The 21,761-nt window shown below is 44.1% G+C and overlaps 1 protein-coding gene across 2 annotated transcripts in view; it reads right to left on the bottom strand.

The window, feature by feature from the left end:
* PSD3 (pleckstrin and Sec7 domain containing 3) overlaps positions 1-21,761 on the bottom strand; it is a 647,135-nt gene that overhangs the window by 612,806 nt on the left and 12,568 nt on the right. The window contains exon 2 of one of the 2 annotated variants that reach the window (XM_067022673.1): positions 10,754-10,871. The exons of the other annotated variant lie outside the window; for it this stretch is intronic. Coding sequence (XP_066878774.1) covers positions 10,754-10,871 — 118 coding nt within the window. The remainder of the gene's footprint in view (positions 1-10,753; positions 10,872-21,761) is intronic. 2 annotated transcript variants of the gene reach the window in all.

Genomic DNA, 21,761 nt, shown 5'->3' with positions numbered 1-21,761 from the left:
TGGTTCACTTGCTACCTGACTTAGCTCTCACTGGTGCTGAGTCAAGCACGAGTAGCCCCTGCCACAAAGCGGCTCTTGGTGGTGGGTTGACGAGTGTCCCCAGAGATTCACGTCCACCCAGAACCTCAGAATAGGACCTTACTTGGAAAGAGGGTCTTTGCAGATGTAATTAGCTAAGGACTTCAAAATAAGATTTAGGATTGGCCTTAAATCCAATGATGGCATCCTTGCCAAGGGGAAGCGGGGAAACCTACAGACAGAGAGACATAGGGAAGAAGGTGTGTTAGAAGATGGAGGCAGAGACTGGAGCTTTGTAGCCACAGCCAAGGAACGCCAGGAACAGGAAGAAACAGGAAGAGGCGAGGAGAGTTCTCCCCTCGGGGCTTCAGAGGGAGCCTGCTCTGCTGACTCCTTGATTTCAGACTTCTGGTCCCCGGTACCAGGGGGCAACACGTGACTGTTGTTTAAGCCACCCAGTTCGTCATGGCTGCCCAGGGAAACGAATGCCTGGTCCAGTCGTTAAAACTTTTGCCAGTGACCAGTTGAGAGGGTGGAAGGAAACGCTGGTGTAAAGTGCCAGACGTGTGAAAAGTTCGGAGGAAACAGCGACTCTGATGACAGTGGAATTCAACAGCTATTACTATGGCGAAGTCGACACTCGTCACGAAAACCTGCGAGCGATTTACGGTGATGGAGAGTCGATGTGGAAGCCAGAGGCCCTCCTTACAACAGCAACGAGGGTCTCACCTCCCAGAGGGAGAAGGCAGAGAAAGATGACCACCGGGCTCAGGGCCTAACTGTCGGAACAGCAGAACCAAAGAAGGGGACGTGTCCAGCCAAGGACCTCTGGGATGGTTTCAGCTCCCCCTTCAGTCTTGAAACTCCTAATTCTCCAAAGCCTCTGGGCCTGCAGAAGCAAGCCACCCTCCCTGCAAAGAGCGGCCCTCCTGCCCCCTCACCGCCGCCTTGCAGGCAGCGCAAAGACCTCCACCCACAAGACACGTGTCCCGTCAGGACCTGCTCCCACCCACCTCTTGACCCTAGTCCTATCACTGGGGTTCAGCTTCAGCATAACTCAGCCCTGAGGATACAGCATGAGCCTGCGTGCCTCACTCTTCTGTGGTTTCACTGGACCACAGCTCTCGGGAGTGGCCCCGGAGAGACTCCCTACAAGCCTCCCTTCCAGCGCTGTCTCTGTCTCCGGACATGATCCGGGAAACCCTACCTAAGGCAGTTAAGCACTGCCGTCATCCATGGAGTCTGGCTACTCGCATACAACTTCAGGTTTTTAAATAAGTTTCTACATATTAAAAAAGGAAATAGGGAAGAAAGGGTGGTGAAACTGACACCCATGAATCCGCCAGCAGATGGACAGCTCCGAGAGCCCCATAACTGGCGCCTCCATCCTCTGTGCTACAGGTCAGTTTATCAGAGAATTGAAGAACACCTGACCTATAAAAGCTCTGTGTGCACTAACAGTTTGCTGATTGAAAAGCCTGCTTGACACTAAAAGCAGGCTTTGCACACCAAAGCCTTCTTGCATGTCGGAAACAAAGGGCTCCCAGGAGAGTTCAGGTTTACAAAGGCACATTCCTGCTTGGAGATTTATAGGTTTAGTTTTTTCAATTAGGTCATCTCCTCTCTAGATTGTAGATCAGGAGCACTGAGAACACGCAGGTAAGGTCCTGGAACATTTATTGGGATTTTTTTTTTTTTTTTTTTTTTTTTTTTTTTTTTTTGTGGTATGCGGGCCTCACTGTTGTGGCCTCTCCCGTTGCGGAGCACAGGCTCCGGACGCGCAGGCTCGGCGGCCATGGCTCACGGGCCCAGCCGCTCCGCGGCATGTGGGATCCTCCCAGACCGGGGCACGAACCCGTGTCCCCTGCATCGGCAGGCGGATTCTCAACCCCTGCGCCACCAGGGAAGCCCCATTTATTGGGATTGATGACAATTTCTCGGGTACCTGGGAACTACTCCAAGGGAGGAACTGGATTTAAAGTCCAGGCAACAAACGAACAAACAAACAAACAAACAAAACCCCCTGCTTTGGGGACTTCCCTGGTGGTCCAGTGTTTAAGACTCTGCACTTCCAAGGCAGGGGGCACGGGTTCGATCCCTGGTCAGGGAATTAAGATCCCACATGCCGCGCAGAGTGGCCAAAAAATAAAAAAATAAATTGGACCTCATCAAAATTTAAATAAATAAATAAATAAAGTCCAGGCGACGTGCACTGTGCTGTCCCCAGTAAGACTATCTGGGACTGGATGGAGAGAGTTAAATAATTTCTTAACACATCAGAAAGCAAATTCTGATGGTGATATGACCCTGAGGAGAGCTAGCAGTGATGCTTCTACTTTAAGCCGAAAGGCTCTGGCGGCCTTGAAGTCCAGTTAAGGAGGCACAGAGGTGCTGGCACAAAAGAAGCTTAAGAGTTCAGGCAAAAGGGCTTCATTCCGTTAAACCAACAAGAAGGTTAATAAACGACCCAGAGAATGGGAGAAAATAATTGCAAATCCCTTATCTGATGAGGGACAGGTGTCAAGAATATACAAAGAACTCTTGGAGCTCAATAATAAAGAAATAAACAACCTAATTAAACATGAGCAGTCTTTGAATAGATATTTCTCCAAAGGAGATATACAAATGGCCAATAAAGATGCTCAAAACCATTAGCCATTAAGAAAATGCAAATCAAAACCATTAAGGGTGCTGGGATCAAGAAAGATAATTACAAATGTCAGTGAGGATGGGAGAAATTGGGAGCCTTGTACATTGCTGACGAAAACGTAAAATGGTGCAGCTGTTCAGGAAAACAGTTTGCAGTTCGTCAAACGGTTAAACATAGGGCTACCACACGACCCAGCAATCCCCTCCTCGGTCTATAATCAAGAGACATGAGGGACTTCCCTGGTGGTCCAGTGGCTGGGACTTGGTCTTGCAATGCAGGGGGTGGGGATTTGATTCCTGGTCGGTGAGCTAGGATCCCACATGCCTCTCCACCAAAAAACCAAAACATAAAACAGTAGCAATATTGTAGCAAATTCAAAAAAGACTTTAAAAATGTTTTTTTAAAAAAGAGAAATGAAAGTGTATGTCTACACAAAAACCTATACACAATGTTCATAGTAATCCCAAAGTGAAAACAACCTAAATATCCATCATCCAATGAATGGATAAGCAACATGTGGTCCATCCATACAAAGTAATATTATTCAGCCACAAAAAAATTATGAAGTACTGATACATGCTACAGCACCCGTGAGCCTTGAAAACATATGCTAGGTGAAAGAAGGCAGTCGCAAAAGACAACATATCATACAATTCCATTTCTAGGAAATGTCCAGAATGAGCAAATCTAATGAGACAGAAAGTGGATTAGTGGTTGCCTCGGGTTGGGGGATGGTTTATAGGGAGAGACTGTTAATGGGTACAGGGTTTCTTTCTGAGGTGACAGAAATGTTCTAAATTTAGACAGTGATGATGCTGGCACAGTTCTTTCAATATGTTAAAGTCATTGAATTGAATTGTACACTTTAAATGGGTGGATTTTATGGCATGTGAATTATATTCAATAAAGATATTAAAAAATTTTAATGGACTTCATTCCATTAAGACTGCCCTATCCATTTCTTCTGCAAGGAGAAAAGGAACTATTGAATCTTAGTCTCCTGGGAAAGTCTGCATGTCATTCTACAGCTGAGGTTTTAGTTCCTCGGTGTATATTTTCATGCAGGCTAGAACTATATATGTATGCCAACTGCTCAATCAGAAAATTTACAAGGATGGGAAATTAATGTGAAAAAGCCTTTTCAGGGATGTTGCTTGGCTCAGTAGTACCTTTGCTGCAGCAGGAATATCCCCTATGGATCTGCTTCTTTTCCATTCTATATTCCTCATGTCTTTGTGGTGGGTTACATTATGTTTCAGCAGATATTCCCTCTCACCTCCAAGTCTGTCCTACCTCACCCCTCCCCCACGCCAGGAGAAGTGCATTTCCCAGGGAAATTGGGCTTGGCTGGGTGGGTCGCTTTGGCTAATTGAGTGAGGGAAGCAGTGGCTCCTGCTTATCCCAAGTGGATGCTGGAAAACACATTGAGAGAATTCCCACCAGCCCTCTGATAACTACCACTGTGGGAAGTGAGCATACAAGATAGTGTCTCCCACAGCATGAGTCCCAGATGGAGGACATGGGGCAGAATGGAAGCTACCCGACTGCCCATGACTGCAAGGGAGAAATAGGTGCTGCAAGCTGCTGACATTTTCCTTACGCAGCATTATCACAGTGAAAGCTGACTGATACAACCATCACTTTATTCATTCAGAAAACATATTTGGAGCACTGCCATGCATTAGATTTCATGGTATTTCTTTAAGGAATAAGACAATCTCTTCTATTCTCAGGCACCTTTCCATCTAGAAGGTAAAATAGGAAAAGACACAAATAAAATACAAAATATGTGGTGAGTGACACAAGAAATATAAAATGTAAGAGCTGTAGAGCAGAAAGAGATTACTTCTGACTCAGAGGAGTCACAGAACTTCTTTAAAGAGGTGACATTTCCATAATCAGTTATTTTAGGAAATGAAACCCCAATAGTATATAGATTGTTCCCACGGGGTGCCACTGTAGACAGAGGACAGCTGGAGAGCTCCTGCTTTCCCCACAGGCGCCCTCTGCCCTGGCTACAATGTAGACAAGCCTCTGGGGCTGATGTCGCCCTTCAGAGCAGGAGGAGGGGTCAGGGAAATCATAAAGTGACTGAGAGAGCCCTGCGGTGATAGTTTTAGTTGAAACTGACTAGATTTTCTAGATTCAGGAAGGATGGGGGCTTAGGTAGACTTGAGTTTTAATTATGGGAAAATATAGGCAGTTAGGTTTCTGTGCCCCTGAATGTCACACACTGCACACGGGAAGAGAGCAGCTCTTCCAAATGAGGCCATCATCTCAGAGAGCCAGATGCTTGGGTTCTTGCCTAGATGTCTTTAAGTAACCGTCCCATTTTATTCCATTTGCTAAAATAAAGTCTGACGAGTTTTCCATATATTGTGCTGTGACCAAGAGCCAAGAAGAAACATCAAACCCCAAAGAAAAACCAACACCCTTGCTTTTTGCTACATTGAAGGCATGCTTTGGAAATGAGGAAGTTCCTCCCAAATGTTTCTATTAAAACATCTCTACCCACACACTCCACTTTTTTTGTTTGTTTTTAAGTACATTTGTAATAAAGAAAACCTGAATGTACCTTTAACACAATGTACTAAAACAGACCACACACACGCTGAAAGACTCAAAACCATGGTGGAAATTGCACCGGCGTTTTTGACAGTCTGGATTTTAACTTTTACTTCAGTACATTTTTATGAAGTCAAAATAATAGGAAGATACAGTCTCCAGTTTCTTTCAGTCAATTTTAGGATAATCTCTAGGTTTCCAGAAGGTTTCAGTACAATCTCCTGCAACTGATTTTGGCACCTCCAGCAACACCAGTGAGGAGCACTGGGGTGGCCCTGGGGCGACTCCTGGCTCCACCAGGAATTCCCCTGAGGCTCGGGCAAGTCCCTTCCTACCTCTGGAGCTCATTTCCTCATCCTGGAAACCCATGGGCCTCTAGATAATCTTTAGGCCCTTTCCAGCTGCCCCTCTTTGATTCCACTTTTTTTTTTTTTTTTTTCATGAAACTTTTAGATTCGTAGCTTGACGACTGAATCCTTTAGGATCAAAAATATTTTTCTCCTAATGACATATGTTTTGTTCAAAGTCCATTGGAGCTAATTTTCTTCATCTTCCTACGGGTTGACTCAGAATTTATCTTTATAGAGTGACACACACACAAAGGGGGTGTTAATGCCGGAAGAACCACGTCATCTTCTGCAGACTTCCCTCTTAGATCATCAGTTAACTCTGCCCGGTAGATTACAAGTGACTGTGGGTCACTCAGAGAAGAGAGAGTTAGCGGGCTTTTCCATCCGGAAGAGAAGCAATATTTCAGCAGAGACTGCTCAGTGCAAACCACTGCCTAGTCCTTTTATTCCCATGGAGCTTTATTGGCAGATTCAAAGGTAGAGTTGAGTTCGGGGGGGCAGGTAACAGTATTGGTAGTTTGTACTCAAGCACAATTTTTGTGAGTACTTATTATGTGCCAGACACCGTCCTGAAAACTTCCCATGAGTCAATTAACCTTCACAATAACCTCACAAGGTAATATTCTTACAGATGGAAATACAGACACAGACAGGATAGGTAACTTGTCTAAGGTCTCAGGGTAAGCGGCAGGGTCAGGATTTGAATCTAGACAGAGCCCAGCCCAAAGGACTGGACAAAGTCTGTCTCTAGAGCTCGAGGGCAAACTTGGAGACCAACTCAAAGTTCGGGGCGGAAGTTTGGAATCGGGGGTGGGGTGGGGTTGGAGTTTACTGTATTTAACCTACTTTCTTCCTCTGCCTTGAGGGGAGTTAAGCTCTTGCCACACGAATGTCAAAGGGAAAAGAAAATATTAGCATTTAAATTCTGACATTCAAAGGAAGATTTTTTGGTTACAAGACAGTCTTGATATGACACGAAGGGAATGAAGCTGTATTAGTGCCTGGCTCGCTGCCCAGCCCAGAGCCCACATGGGGGTGGTTGACAGCCCCTCGGGAAGAATCGAGGGCAGCCCCCTTTCTCCTCCCAAAGGTAGTCGGGGCGGGGACGACACGGCCAACAGAGGCAGCCGTGTGTTTGATAGAACGTGGAAACCTGAATCGGGGGCAGGAGGGGTTCGGTGTCTCCGTCCCAGCATTGACCAAAGGGCAGGGAGGGTGTCTAGTTTGGGAAGCTAAGCTTCCCTCCCGTCTCCCGTGGGGGGATGGTGAGTTGAGAGCAAGCTCACAGCAGAAGAGCTGGGGGTAGACCCTGGAACAGGGGACAGGATGGGAGACGGAACAGAAGTTTGGAAAATCCACGGCTGGTGGGGCTCAGTCATGGGAAGAGGCACTAGGCGTTCCTGAGCTGAAAGACAGTGAGGTTAGTGGGAGCAGCCCCCCAGGGCATGAGGGAGAGCCCCTATCAGCTGGGATAACAGAGAGTTATGGCCTGGATCGGAGGCCCCTGAACTCTCCCATCAGAGGCAGGACGTCCCCCTCTCTCCCAGAGGAGCTGGATGGGGTTTGGAGACCTTTAGGTCAGAGTCTAAGCAGCTACACCCCAAACAGCATTATCAATGGTCTGTTTAAATTACTGGATCACACTCAGTCTACAAAGCTTCCTCTCCCAGAGCAGGCGGGGTAGAGGTGCCCAGCTCGTGAGGAAGTCCAGGAAAATCTATAACCAAATGAAAGAAACTACACCTTATCTGCCTTACTGAGCTATGGCAGTCTTTGGTTTTGAACCGTGCACTGCATGTAAACAGGTAACCACGATGCGGCGTGGGAAGTTTTGGGGGAGCGTGACAGCACCGTGCTTGCTGCCACGTCAGACCCCGCCCCAGCGCTGAGCATCCGCTAACTCCTTTAAGGCTTAGTTAGACATTCCCATGAGGTGGTGCTATTTTTACCCTCATTTTGCGGGTAAAAATACACAAAGAGACACCAAGGGGAAGCAACAGGGTCAAGATCACACAGCTGATCAGTGGTGGGGCTGGGACGGAGCGCAGACACTCCGGATCCCAAGTCCAGGCTGTCAGCCTCCCGTTACGCTATGCAGATGCAAAGGGTGACAAGCGCACGGAGAAGACACGGCCCACCCTGCCTGCTGCAGAGCGGGCTTCTTAGAGGACGTGCCCTGGGCTTGGCCTTGAGGTGGGGAAGGGAAGCAAGGCGGGTGGAAACAGGAAAAGAGAAGGCACAGAATGCTGAAGGAACATGCATTCAGGGAAGGGCAGTGCAACAGACCCCTTACCGTGCTAAAGGGATAAGTCCAGACGCCTCTAGAATATCTGCTTGTGAATATCGTATTAGCTGCTGCACAATGGTAGGCTTTATACTCAAGATTTCTTCTTCTTCTGACCAAGAACCAAAACTTCCTAAAACCTGCACACTTTGACTTCACTTGCATTACCATGCTGCTTGCTTTCTTTCTTGATCCCTCTGCATAAAGAAACAGTTTTTACTGCTTTATGAGAACGCCGGGATGTTAGCATCAGGCAGCCTCGCTCACCAGCTGAATGACTATGATCCAGATTCAAGCCTCAGCAGAGCAGCCCCGAACAGTCAACACGGGGAAAGTGAAAGGCAGGACCTCAGGAGCCCGCTGTGTCCTGCTGAAAGGCCTCACATCCCCAGCTCGCCACAAGCTGGGAGCCTGCGGACAAACGGGACCGAAGAAGGACTTTTGGAACGCAGACATTCTCTCAACCTAGGAACTATTCTGGAGAGTCTTTCCGTCTTAGAGTATTTTTCTCTTTATTGCCCAGTTGTATTTCTTATTTTGTGAATTTTCAGTGGACATATTTTGTCTCTTTTAAAATTGATATTCATCTTTTTAAACACTTCTTAATATTCTTAGAATATTAACCAATATATGTTGTGAATGTTTTGCTCAGTTTGTTATTAACCTCCTGCATTTTAAAAAAGTATGTTTTATATTTAAAAGTTTAAAAAATTCACGTTGTTAAATCACCTTATGTTTTCTTCATTTGTTTCTATTACTAAAAAGTTCTTTCTATCCTAGTTCGGAAAAGCAGCCCTATATATTTTTGTATATCTGCTTCCTGGCCCCCTTACAGCTTCGAGGTTAAGAGCCCAGGTTCTGAGTCCAGTGAAGGTGAAGCTGAATGGTGGTTCTGTCCTTCACTGGCTGTGAGAATCTCCCTTCCTTCTGTCTCCACACTTATAAGCCAGGCACTCAAGGATGCAGTGAGAGAAGTACACTCCCAATATGCAGATGGTAAAACTGATATTTAGAGAGGGGAAGTTGCTTGTGCAGAGGTACTTGGTGAATGGAGCTGGAATTGGACACCAGTTCTCCTGTACTCTTACCAGTTACACTTATGCTGTACCGATTTCCATGGAACATAATTGTTTTATTTTTTATTATATTATAGAAGAAGTTTTGCTAGCATTCTATTTGAGATGTTTGCATCTATTGTCAAAGGTGAGGCTGTGGTGCAGTTTTCCTAATGGGCATGTTTCCTAACCGTGGTGTTTGAGCTACATTTAGGCTCTGCCTGTGTCTTCTGACGCCTCAGTTATCATATTTGATTGGGCTGCTTCAAACAGGCTTGTACACAGTCCCTCTAGCGGGACCTGCAAAGGACAGGGGGCTGGACAGCGATTAGAACAGATCTTCGGTTAGCTAAAGGCTCTTAGTATGTTTTGCTCTGCATCAGGAATGAAATAAATGTGTATAAACAGGTGGTAAGAAGATTCCACTCCCCCAGGGCTCCTTGAAGCAAGACCTGTCTGGAGATGGTGTGGGTTCATTCAGAGCCTGTTTCCAAGTTTTCATTGAATTTGATTAGAAACAGCTGGAAGATCAGAACGACTGCATAACCTCTCCAGTGATGCAGAGGGAAAGAATGTTCAAGTGACAGAACCGCAAGTCACCACCCTGGCGTGACTCACATGTGGAAAAATTGCATTAACTAAGTTACAAGACCCGAACTTCTCACCCGTTCAGTGTTCATTTTTACGTCTGTTCAAATTATTATTACCCCACGCTGCCAATTCCTGTCACAGTGCTAATTATTACATAACTGACATCCTTTTTATCTTTACAAAGGATTTTTAAAAAATATCCATATCAATATAAAATTTTTAACAATCAAAACCAATTATTTCCATCATTCAGTCACGATCAGAGGGGAGAGGAGTTTCTCCAGACAATACAGGGCTTGGTGTTGACCCAGCCTTGAGAAATGTGTTCACGGTGGGGCAGAGTCTGGTCCTGTTGCTGAAGGTTCAGCCTTGTCCGAACCGCAGTCAGTGGCTTGCGAACCCTGCACCGAGGCCAGGCTCCATCCCCTCCCTGGAGACCCCCCCTCCCAGGCAGTGGTCCAAACTGTCCTCAGATCCTTAATCAAACCTACTACTCCACTCGCAGAAGTTCTTTGCTAATCTTTTCTAATCTTCACTTGCATAGTGTAAATAATTAAATCAAAAGGCTGAGAGTGTCAACCTCACAAGCCATTCTCAGAATAAACAGTAAAACTTCTACATAGTGTTTTAAATAAATCAAATTACCTTTAAATGATGAAAACATTTAAAGTTGCCTAAAATGTGAAATACAGAAAAGGAAGGTGGTAACAGAGATAGAAAAGGTGACCCATAATCTCACCACCTCCAGACAACCACTATTAACATGTTATTTTTCCCCAATATAAGTATTTTGTTCTTTCTCCTCTGTTTTTGTCCCCTTCTTTCACTCTCTCATCCAGAGATTGCCTCGTTTGTCTTCCCTCACAGATGAGACAGAAGGGCAAAGAGGGAAACGGGTACAATGGGATCCACACACCTGGCCTTGGATCTCCAAACACACCATGTGCTCCCGGCCCTGATAACCTAGAATCTTGATCAGCTTACTTCTAAATTTCCCACAACTATCTCTGTAGAGGTTAGCAGACACCCATCTGTGAGCAGGCATGGATTAAAGAGCAGAGACATGTGGATGGGATACAGGACTGACTTTTCCATGGCTGGCTGGCCCCGGCGGAGCTCCGCAAGTTCTAGGTGTTATAGCCAACCTCACCACTGCCCTTCCAATGGTTCTTGTGGTGCTCTATTTGGGTAGTTTTAAAATTCCTTTTCTCCTGGTGGGGCAGAGACAGTTAGGGCTCACCAAGTATTCTGTTTGCTCATCAACAATCCCAGCTCTCCAGAAGTTAAGCAAGGCTGTGAGACTAATTCCCTCTTTCCTTGCAGACATGGATGCCTTGTGTTCCATCCAGATGGTGCAGCTACAAGATAGAATATTGAGGGATTATACGTTGCAAGACCCTTGTTGACTCATGTGAGACATGTCTTGTGAGAGAGAGAAATAAACATTTTTTAAGCCTTTAAAGTTTGGGGTTTGTTTATTATTGCAGCACAAACTAGCATATTCTGACTAATACAATTGGAGGGGTTCTCTCAGTTGGCCCTATACGTTGATCTCCTTATACCCTTAAAATAACAATTTGATCATAGCATTTCCTTGTTTAAAAATTATCAGGAGCTAGACATTGCCTAAATGGTGAGGTCCAAATGCCTTACCCCAGCAGACTACCTGGTCCAACTTATCCTTGTGGGCTAATCTCCTGGTGTTCTGCCCCCCAATCTATAGCCTAAATTACAGCCACACTGACTCCTAGGCCATTCCCCAAGTTTCCATTTCCTGAATTTCCCAGTCCTTTAAATGCTGTAAGGCCTTTGTTCATGCTGTTTTCTTTGCTTAGCTGGCACTGCATTTCTCCACTTAGCATATTGTTGCACACCCTACAAGACCCAACTCGAATATGACATCTGTGATGTTGAAACCAACACCTCAAAACATTGTCAGCTCCCTCTGCCAAGTTGCCACAGTGACTGGTAAGTTCTTTTCCTCAGAAAGTCTCCTACCATATGATTTATTTGCACGTACACTTTAGGCTCTTAAAAGTGATGTTATACCATATTCTTTTCTAGCACAATGGCAGTTACATAGGCATGCATATGCATTCTCTATAGAACCTACTATTGTGGCCACGGTGGTGGATTAGGAGCAGCACCTATGGTTTCTGTCAGTCTACCCTCCCTAGTCATTGATGTGTAATACTCATGTTTCTCAAGCAGAATGTTATGTAAAGCAGCTTAAGACAAGTCCTCTGGGAGGGGCCCAAGATGGTGGTGGAATAGGGAGACCCTGAGCTCACCTCCTCCCTCAGACACACCGAACCTACACTACACCTACATATAGACCTCAGATCTAAAGACACACACAGACTGAAAGTGAGGGGATGGAAAAAGATATTCCATGCAAAGGGAAAAGAAAAGAAAGCAATACTCCTATCAGATAAAATAGGCTTTAAAAAAAAAAAGACTGTAATAAAAGACAAAGAAGGGTGTTACATAATGATAAAGAGTCAATCTAACAAAGAATATAATGTTTATAAACATTTATGCACCCAACATAGGAGCACCTAAATATGTTAAGCAAATATTAACAGCATAAAGGGAGAAACAGATAGAATACAATAGTAAGCAACTTTAATACCCCACTTACATTAATGGATAGATCATCCAGACAGGAAGTCAATAGGGAAACACTGGCCCTAAATGACACATTGGACAAGATGAACTTAATGGTTATAGAGAGAACATTCTATACAAAAGCAGCAGAATATACATTCAAATGCACATGGAACATTCTCCAGGATAGATCACATGTTAGTCCACAAAGAAAGTTTCAATAAACTTAAGAAATCTGAAATCACATCAAGCATCTTTTCCAGCCTCAATGGTATGAGGCTAGAAATCAAGTACAAGAAGAAAACTGGAAAAAACCAAAAACACATGGAGACTAAACAATGAATGGGTCAATGAAGAAATCAAAGAGGAAAATTTATAATACCTTGAGACAAATAAAAATGGAAGCACAACTTTCAAAAATGTATGGGATGCAGCAAAAGCTGTTCTAAGAGGGAAGACCTAAATATAAAACCAGACACTATAAAACTCTTAGAGGAAAACATAGGAAAAACGCTCTTTGACATAAATCACAGCAAGATCTCTCTTGACCCACCTCCTAGAGTAATGAAAATAAAAACAAAAATAAACAAATGGGACCTAATGAAACTTAAAAGCTTTTGCACAGCAAAAGAAACCATAAACAAGACGAAAAGACAACCCACAGAATGGGAGAAAATATTTGCAAACAAAGCAACGGACAAAGGATTAATCTCCAAAATATACAAACAGCTCATGGAGCTCAATATCAAAAAAATAAACAACCCAATTTTAAAATGGGCAGAAGACCTAAATAGACATTTCACCAAAGAAGACATACAGATGGCCAAGAAGCACATGAGAAGATGCTCAACATCACAAATTATTAGAGAAACGCAAATCAAAACTACAATGAGGTATCACCTCACACTGGTCAGAATGGCCACCATCAAAAAATCTAGAAACAATAAATGTTGGAGAGGGTGTGCTGGAAAGGGAACCCTCTTGCACTATTGGTGGGAATGTAAAGTGATACAGCCACTGTGGAGAACAGTATGGAGGATCCTTAAAAAACTCAAAATAGAACTACCATATGACCCAGTAATCCCACTACTGGGCATATACCCAGAGAAAACCATAATTCAAAAGGACACATGTACCCTAGTGTTCATTGCAGAGCTATTTACAATAGCCAGGACATGGAAACAACCTAAATGTCCAATGACGGATGAATGGATAAAGAAGATGTGGTACATATATACAATGGAATATTACTCAGCCATGAAAAGGAACAAAATTGGGTCATTTGTAGAGATGTGGATGGACCTAGAGTCTGTCATACAGAGTGAAGTAAGCCAGAAAGAGAAAAACAAATATCATATATTAACGCATATATGTGGAATATAGATAAATGGTACAGATTAACCTATTTGCAGGGCAGGAATAGAGACATAGACATAGAGGACAGACATGTGGATACAGAGGGGGAAGGGGAAGGTGGGACGAATTGGGAGATTAGAATTGACATACATGCACTACCATGCATATACACTATATACTACTATACCACTATGTAGAGTGTATATATACTACTTACATATATACTATACAATGTATATAATTGACATATATACCACTAAAATAGATAGCTAGTGGGAACATGCTATAAAGCACAGGAAGCTCAGCTTGGTGCTCTGGGATGACCTAGATGGGTGGAATGGGGGGGTGGGCAGTGGGAGGGAGGTCCAAGTGGGAGGGGATATAGGTATACATATAGCTGATTCACTTCATTATACAGCATTGTAAAGCAATTATACTCCAGTAAAAAAAAAAAATTATAAAAGGAACAAGAAAAATCTCAAACAATCTAACTTTACACCTAAAGGAACTAGAAAAAGAATAACAAGCAAAGCCCAAAGTTAGTAGGAGGAAGGAAATAATGAAAATCAGAGTGGAAATAAATAAAATAGAGACTAAAAAAAAATAGAAAATGTAAATGAAACTAAGACTTGGTTCTTTGGAAAGATAAACAAATCAACAAACCTTTAGCAAGACTTATCAAGAACAAAGGAGAGAGGGTCCAAACAAATAAAATCAGAAGTGAAAAAGGAGAAATAGCTAACACCGTAGAAATACAAAGAATCACAAGAGAATAATATGAAAAATTATATGGCAAAAATTAGACAACTTTGAAGAAATGGATAAATTTCTAGAAACATACATCTTCCAGGACTGAATCAGGAAGAAATAGAAAATCTAAATAGAGCAATTACTAGTAAAAAGAAAAAAAGGAAATAATAATCAAAAAAATCCCCCAAGGCACTTCCCTGGTGGTCCAGTGATTAAGACTCTGCCTTCCAATGCAGGGGACGTGGGTTCGACCCCTGGTCAGGGAACAAAGATCTTACATGCTGCAGGGCAACTAAGCCTGCGAGCTCTAGAGCCCATGTGCCACAACTAGAGAGAAGCCCACATGCTGCAATGAAGAGCCCACGCACTGCAACGAAGATCCCATGTGCCGCAACTAAGACCCGATGCAGCCAAATAAATGAATAAATAAATAAATGAAGTTTTTAAAAACCCTAAAACAAAAGTCCAGGTTCAGATGACTTCATAGGCGAATTCTACTGAACATTTAAAGAAGAGTTAATGCTTTTCCTTCTCAAATTATTCCAAAAAGTTGAAGAAGAAGGAACACTTCCAAACTCCTTTTATGAGGCTGGCATTATTTACCCAATACCAAAACCAGAAAGAGACACCAGAAATAAAGAAAATTACAGGCAAATATCCCTGATGAACATTGATGCAAAAATCTTCAACAAAATGTTAGCAAACCGAATTCAACAATACATTAAGAGTATCATACACCATGATCAAGTGGGATTCATTCCAGGGGTACAGGATGATTTAAAGTAAATCAATAAATATGATATACCACATTAAAAAAAAGAACTATAAAAATTATATGATCATCTCAATAGATTCAGAAAACCATCTGACAAAATTCAACATCCGTTTATGATTTAAAAAACTCCTAGCAGAGTGGGTATAGAGGGAACATGCCTCAACATAATAAAGGCCACATATGACAAACCCACAGGTAACATCAATGTGAAAGGCTGAAAGCATTTCCTCTAAGATCAAAAACAAGACAAAAATGCCCACTCTCACCATTTTTATTCAACATAGTATTAGAAGTCCTAGCCACAGCAATTAGCCAATAAAAGGAAATGAAAGTCATCCCAATTGGAAAGGAAGAAGTAAAACTATCTGCAGATGACATGATACTACATATAGTAAACCCAAAAAACTCCACCAGAAAAACTATTGGAACTAGTAAATGAACTCAGTAAAGTTGCAGGATACAAAATTAATATACAGTCATCCAGTGGTTAGGACTCCATGCTTCCACTGCAGGGGGTCCGGGTTCAATCCCTGGTTGGGGAACTAAGATCCTGCATGTCGCATGGAGCAACCAAAAAAAAAAAAGTATAAAAAAATAATTTCTATGGAATCACAAAAGACCCCAAATAGCAAAAGCAATCTTGAGAAAGAAGAACAAAGTTGGAGGTATCACACACTCCCAGACTTGAAACTATATTACAAAGCTATAGTAATCCTAATAGTAATATACTGGCACAAAAACAGACATGTACATCAATGCAACAGAATAGAGAGCCCAGAAATAAACCCACACTCACATGGGCAATTAATCTATGACAAAGGAGGCAAGAACATATCATGGAGAAAAGACACCCTCTTCAATAAATGGTGCTGGGAAAAACTGGACAGCTATATGCAAAAGAATGATATTGGACTACTTTCTTAAACCACATACAAAAATAAACTCAAAATGGATTAAAGATTTAAATGTAACATTGGAAACCATAAAACTCCTAGAAGAAAACATAGGCAATAACCTCTTTGACATTGGTGTCAGCAATATTTTTTCAGATATGTCTCCTCAGGCAAGGGTATCAAGGGCAAAAATAAGCAAGTGGGACCACATCAAACTAAAAAGCTTTTGCATGGTGAAGGAGACTCAACAGAGCCACTATGGAAAACAGTATGGAGGTTCCTCAAAAAACTAAAAATAGAGCTACCATACAATCCAGCATTCTACTTCTGGGTATTTATCTGAAGAAAATGAAAATACTAACTCAAAAATCATTATGCATCCCCGTGTTCATTTCAGCATTGTTTGCGATGGCCAAGATATGGATGCAACCTATGTGTCCATTGACAGATGAATAGATAAAGAAGATGTGGTATATATACAATAGACTACTACTCAGCCATAAAAAAAGAATGAAATCTTGCTGTTTATGACAACATGGATAGACCTGGAGAATATTATGCTAAGGTAAAAAAAGTCAGAGAAAAACAAATACCATAGATTTCACTTATATGTGGAATCTAAAAACATAACAAACAGGGACTTCCCTGGTGGTCCAGTGATTAAGAATCCGCCCTCCAATGCAGGGGACATGGGTTCGATCCCTGGTCGGGACCTAAGATCCCAAATGCCACGGGGCAACTAAGCTTCCATGCCGCAACTACTGAGCCCATGTGTTCTGGAGCCCACATGCCACAACTAGAGAGCCCATGTGCCGCAACTAGAGAGATGCCCGCGTGCCACAACTAAGACCCATCCCAGCCAAATAAATTAATTAATTAAAATTTTTAAAAAAATAACAAACAAACAAAATAAAACAGAAACAGACTCAAAGATACAAATAACAAACTGGTGGTTGCCAGAGGGGAGTGGGGATGTGGGACAGATGGATTGAGTGTTTTTGGGTTTTTTTTTTTTTTTTTTTTTTTTTGGTGGTACGTGGGCCTCTCACTGCCGTGGCCTCTCCCCTTGCGGAGCACAGGCTCCGGACGCGCAGGCGCAGTGGCCACGGCTCACGGGCCCAGCCGCTCCGCGCCACGTGGGATCTTCCCAGACCGGGGCACGAACCCGCGTCCCCTGCATCGGCAGCCGGACTCTCAACCACTGCGCCACCAGGGAAGCCCTGAGTGTTTTTAATAATACATTGGTATAATTATTCTTTAAATGGTTTTAAATGATGAGGGGGAAAGCCCCAAATGTTCGTTTGTTCATTCACTCGAGGTTTCTTTCCTATGAGCCGGGAACAGCTGGAGGCCCTTCACGTGCCGCGCGTCCTTTAATCTCGGTCAAAGCCCCCGATAATCCCAGAACGGGCGATTTTTTTCTCATTTACAGCGGAGTCAAGGATAGGCCGTCACCCACCTGACACGCGTCTCAGCCAGCGGCAGAACAGGTGCCTGCAGTTTTTACCTGATTTCATCAGCAGGGAAGCAGGAGGGGGCCGTGTTCGTCACGCCTCTCCCTGGAGACATAGTCCGCGAAGGCTCAGATCGACAGTTATGCAGGTGACCCTTCAAGCCACTTTTGCCTTTTTGTTCACACCTGCACAAAGTCCTCAGGCAGAAACCAGAAACTAAAGGGCCCAGGAGGAGACAATCGGCTTTTAATTACCTGGAGGCTGTTCGCTCAGACTGATTCATTTCATGTGCTTTTACCATCTCTTCCTTTGGAAGCACTTTCCTGCTTAAAAAGTGTATCTAGGGCTTCCCTGGTGGCGCAGTGGTTTAGAATCCGCCTGCCGATGCAGAGGACACGGGTTCGTGCCCTGGTCCGGGAAGATCCCACATGCCGCGGAGCAACTAAGCCCGTGAGCCATGGCCGCTAGGCCTGCGCGTCCGGAGCCTGTGCTCCGCAACGGGAGAGGTCGCAGCAGTGAGAGGCCCGCGTACCGCAAAAAAAAAAAAAAAAAAAAGTGTATCTACAAGCAAGAGGGAAAAGTGACAAGGAGTCAATTCAATTCACTTGTACTCCATGGATTCAATTTTCTCAGAAGAGCTCTGGAGAACACAGGTCTGAGGGAAAGAAAAGCTGACCTAGTTCAAATGGAATTTTGCAATGCTGCAACGCGGAGGCGGTCCCTGTTCCCAGGACACAGGGTCTCTAGGAAGCCCCTAAGCGGCGTCGGCTGGTACCTGGCGGTGCCTAATCCATGCTTCCCAGGCCGCTCCTGGTCAAAGGCTCAGTGTAGCCGTAAGAAAGCCCTTGATTTTCGGGCGACGCCGCCGGACGAGGGACGGGGAGTCAAGCTGGGATTGTACGGCTTGTGTTTCGGCTCTGCGACCTCTGCACGTCTCGGGACCCACGCCCCCTCCCATCCGTCTCCCCACCACTCCCCGAGCGTTCAAACCCCGATTCGGCTCCTCCCGGGGGACGTCAGAGGCCCCCCCCGCCCCACGCGTGTCGGCTGTCAATCAGGATGACAGCGCCTAACTGCGGACTGTCTCGAGGGTCAGGCGCATCCATACAGGATCCAGGGCCCCGGCGCCCCTGGCTGGCGTCTGTTGGTCCCCGTGAGCCCCGCGTCTCCTCCCAGCCTTGTTACTTTGTCAGCGCCCAGGGCGCCCCTCTGGGAGCCTGGAGCTCGGCTGCTGGGGTCTCCAGCTCTCCTTGCGGGCCCCGGCTGCTGCTCCCGTCCCCCCCGCCGCTCTCCTCTGAGAGCCCCACCGAGCTGCGTGCGCTTTTCCATTTGCATCCCCCGGGGAGGTCCAGTCGCCGGAGTCAGCCACATGCCCTGCAGGCAGTGAATTCAGCCTGCTGGTACGTTGCAAGTTTGTAATGAGCAAACGGTTGCACTGCATTTTAAACCCTTTAAAGACAAATCCGAGATGTCATCTGTGCTTGAAACACACCACCTGCTATACCCGCACTGTTCCACAGGGCAGGTGCTAACCTCACGAGGCTGTGAGCACCTGAAATGGGGCTGGTCGGAATTGAGTGCTGTGACGTAAAATACACCCCAGATTTCAAAGACGTAATACAAAAAAATTAGAATGTAAAATGTTCAAATATATTTCTGTTGATTACATGTTAAGATCCATAGGGTTAAATGAAACGTATCATGAAGAAACTTCAACTGTTCATTTTTACTTGTTTTAATGTGGCACTAGAAACATTTACTATGGCTCACATTGCATTTCCAGTGGCTCGCACGGTGCCCGACGAACCTGGAAAGCACAGATAGTAACTATTACAGGAATACCGACGTCATCGACAACGTCATACTGTTGGGGCGGCTTTTTCTCTGAAGAGATTAGGAAGCCAGCTGCGTATGTCACGTGCGCTACATAATCATTAATATTTTGAAACAGTGCTTGCAGCTGTTGTATTCTCCTTCTATGTGTTGTCTGACCCTTTCTTTTACTTTATTGAATAAGGTCACAGATAAATGATTTTCAGTTGGCAAAAAAGTTAAAAATCATGCGTAGGGTTTTCTATTATAAGAGTAATATACCAGCTGATAAAGCATCTGTCATCTCCTATGGACCATGATTCTCCTATGGAGAATTTATAATAATTTACAATAATGGAGTCCATTTTCTGGTTTATTTATTTGATTGTCTTAACTCTTTTTCATACATTTCAAGCTATTTTTGTTAATATTATGTAAGCTATTTTGGATAAGCAAGTCACTCTAAAAATTTTTTAACCGCCAGTTGCTCATGCAAAACTGAATCAAATTCAGTAATTACCTCAACAATTCCCATGGAAGTTGCATTATTTGAGGACAGCCACTTTTCATTGCAACATCAGAAGGACAAACTTTTCATTAAAAAATAATTAACACAACTCTGTCAATCAATCAAGGTAATACTGTATTTCTTTGTTCTTTGAGACATAGAACATTTTTATTTGATTGATACGTGATCCAAGTACAGCCTTCTAGTGCTTTATAGAATCTTTATGACTTTTGAAGGTTCTTTCTTCATATACACATCCAGTCTAAAAACTGGTCTGCTATAAGGAATATTTGCCCCTTTGAAAGCAGTTTAGAAATAAAATGACACGTGCAGTCTTGGAATAGGCCAGCCAGAGTCTTATGATAGTTTTGTTTTGTTTTGTTTTTCGGTACGTGGGTCTCTGTTGTGGCCTTTCCCGTTGCGGAGCACAGGCTCCGGACGCACAGGCTCAGCGGCCATGGCTCACGGGCCCAGCCGCTCCGCAGCACGTGGGATCTTCCCGGACCGGGGCACGAACCCGTGTCCCCTGCATCGGCAGGCGGACTCTCAACCACTGTGCCACCAGGGAAGCCCGTCATGATAGTTTTGATCATTTAAATTTTTTTCCAGAATGTCTATTTTCAAAACAACTTTGCGTGTGTGTTATGTGTGTGTGCGCTTGTGTGTGCTGTTTGATTTTCTGTAAATATTAATGGGATAATAATTTGGGGGAAAAAAAGGAAACCAACGTATTCATTAAATGGCGTCAAAAATTATTGCTCATTGTAACAAGCTGAGATCACAGAATTTATCAAAGTCAGAGAATTCATCAAAATTAAGCCACTGTTGGCCTTTATGTACTGTTTGTACAAATTGTTTTACTTTGTTCTTATTTTAATCCTCCTTCTTTTTTTTTTTTTTTTTTGTGATATGCGGGCCTCTCACTGTTGTGGCCTCTCCCGTTGCGAGGCACAGGCTCCGGACGCGCAGGCTCAGCGGCCATGGCTCACGGGCCCAGCCGCTCCGCGGCACGTGGGATCCTCCCGGACCGGGGCGCGAACCCGCGTCCCCTGCGTCGGCAGGCGGACTCTCAACCACTGCGCCACCAGGGAAGCCCAATCCTCCTTCTTTTCTTCTTTCTTACTTAAGTGTCCTGACCTTCTTTATCTTTAAAAATTCTTCCGTGTCATTTTCATTACCTGTATTTTCTCGCCTTTACTAAGTCATCTTATCCTTATCTTCATGAGTTTTAATTATTAAAGTTTTGGGAGTTTTTTAGTTTCCAGTTTGATATATCAGAGAGGTTTTGACATTTTAAACTCTGTCAGTTTTTCTTCCTTACAATGTGGGCTTCCACTGGGCTACTTCTTTCTTATTGTATTTGAATTTTAGTATGAACAATAAATCTGAAGAAATATACCTAGTTAATTTGAAACCAAGGCCTACAGTAGAGCAATTCAAAGGTAATTTTATTTTTTAATATAAATTTATTTATTTATTTATATTTTATTTTTGGCTGTGTTGGGTCTTCATCGTGGTGCGCGGGCTTCTCATTGCGGTGGCTTCTCCTGTTGTGGAGCAAGGGCTCTAGGTGCGCGGGCTTCAGTAGTTGCAGCTCATGGGTTCAGTAGTTGTGGCGCACGGGCTTAGTTGCTCCGTGGCGTGTGGGATCTTCCTGGACCGGGACTCAAACCCATGTCCCCTGCATTGGCAGGTGGATTCTTAACCACTGCACCACGAGGGAAGTCCCAAGGGCAATTTTAAATGGTTATGATGCTGCTTTGTTGCATTGAACTATGTAGCTGTTCAATCAAATCACTCTTCTGCTACATACATTGACTGATGGTTGAGCTCAGGAGTTTTGTCACTGGACCACTTGTGTCAGTGACTGGCACATGGTTTCCTCTGGAACCACCAGACTCTGCGAGGACAAGACCTACGAGGATGCTGCCCATGGGGTGTGGCTTGTCGAGATGCGTGAAAACATGGCTTCCCACACACACGTTTCCCAGTGGGTAGGTTTGTGTCCTCACGCACAAGAAGTCTGATCAATTCCTCTCACTGGCTTCCGCCAACAAAGAAAAATACTGCACAGGGAGTTTATCATTTTATAC

The sequence above is a fragment of the Kogia breviceps genome, chromosome 20, assembly GCF_026419965.1.
Source record: "Kogia breviceps isolate mKogBre1 chromosome 20, mKogBre1 haplotype 1, whole genome shotgun sequence".
NCBI lineage: Eukaryota > Metazoa > Chordata > Mammalia > Artiodactyla > Physeteridae > Kogia > Kogia breviceps.
This window is presented reverse-complemented; position numbering and strand designations above follow the sequence as displayed.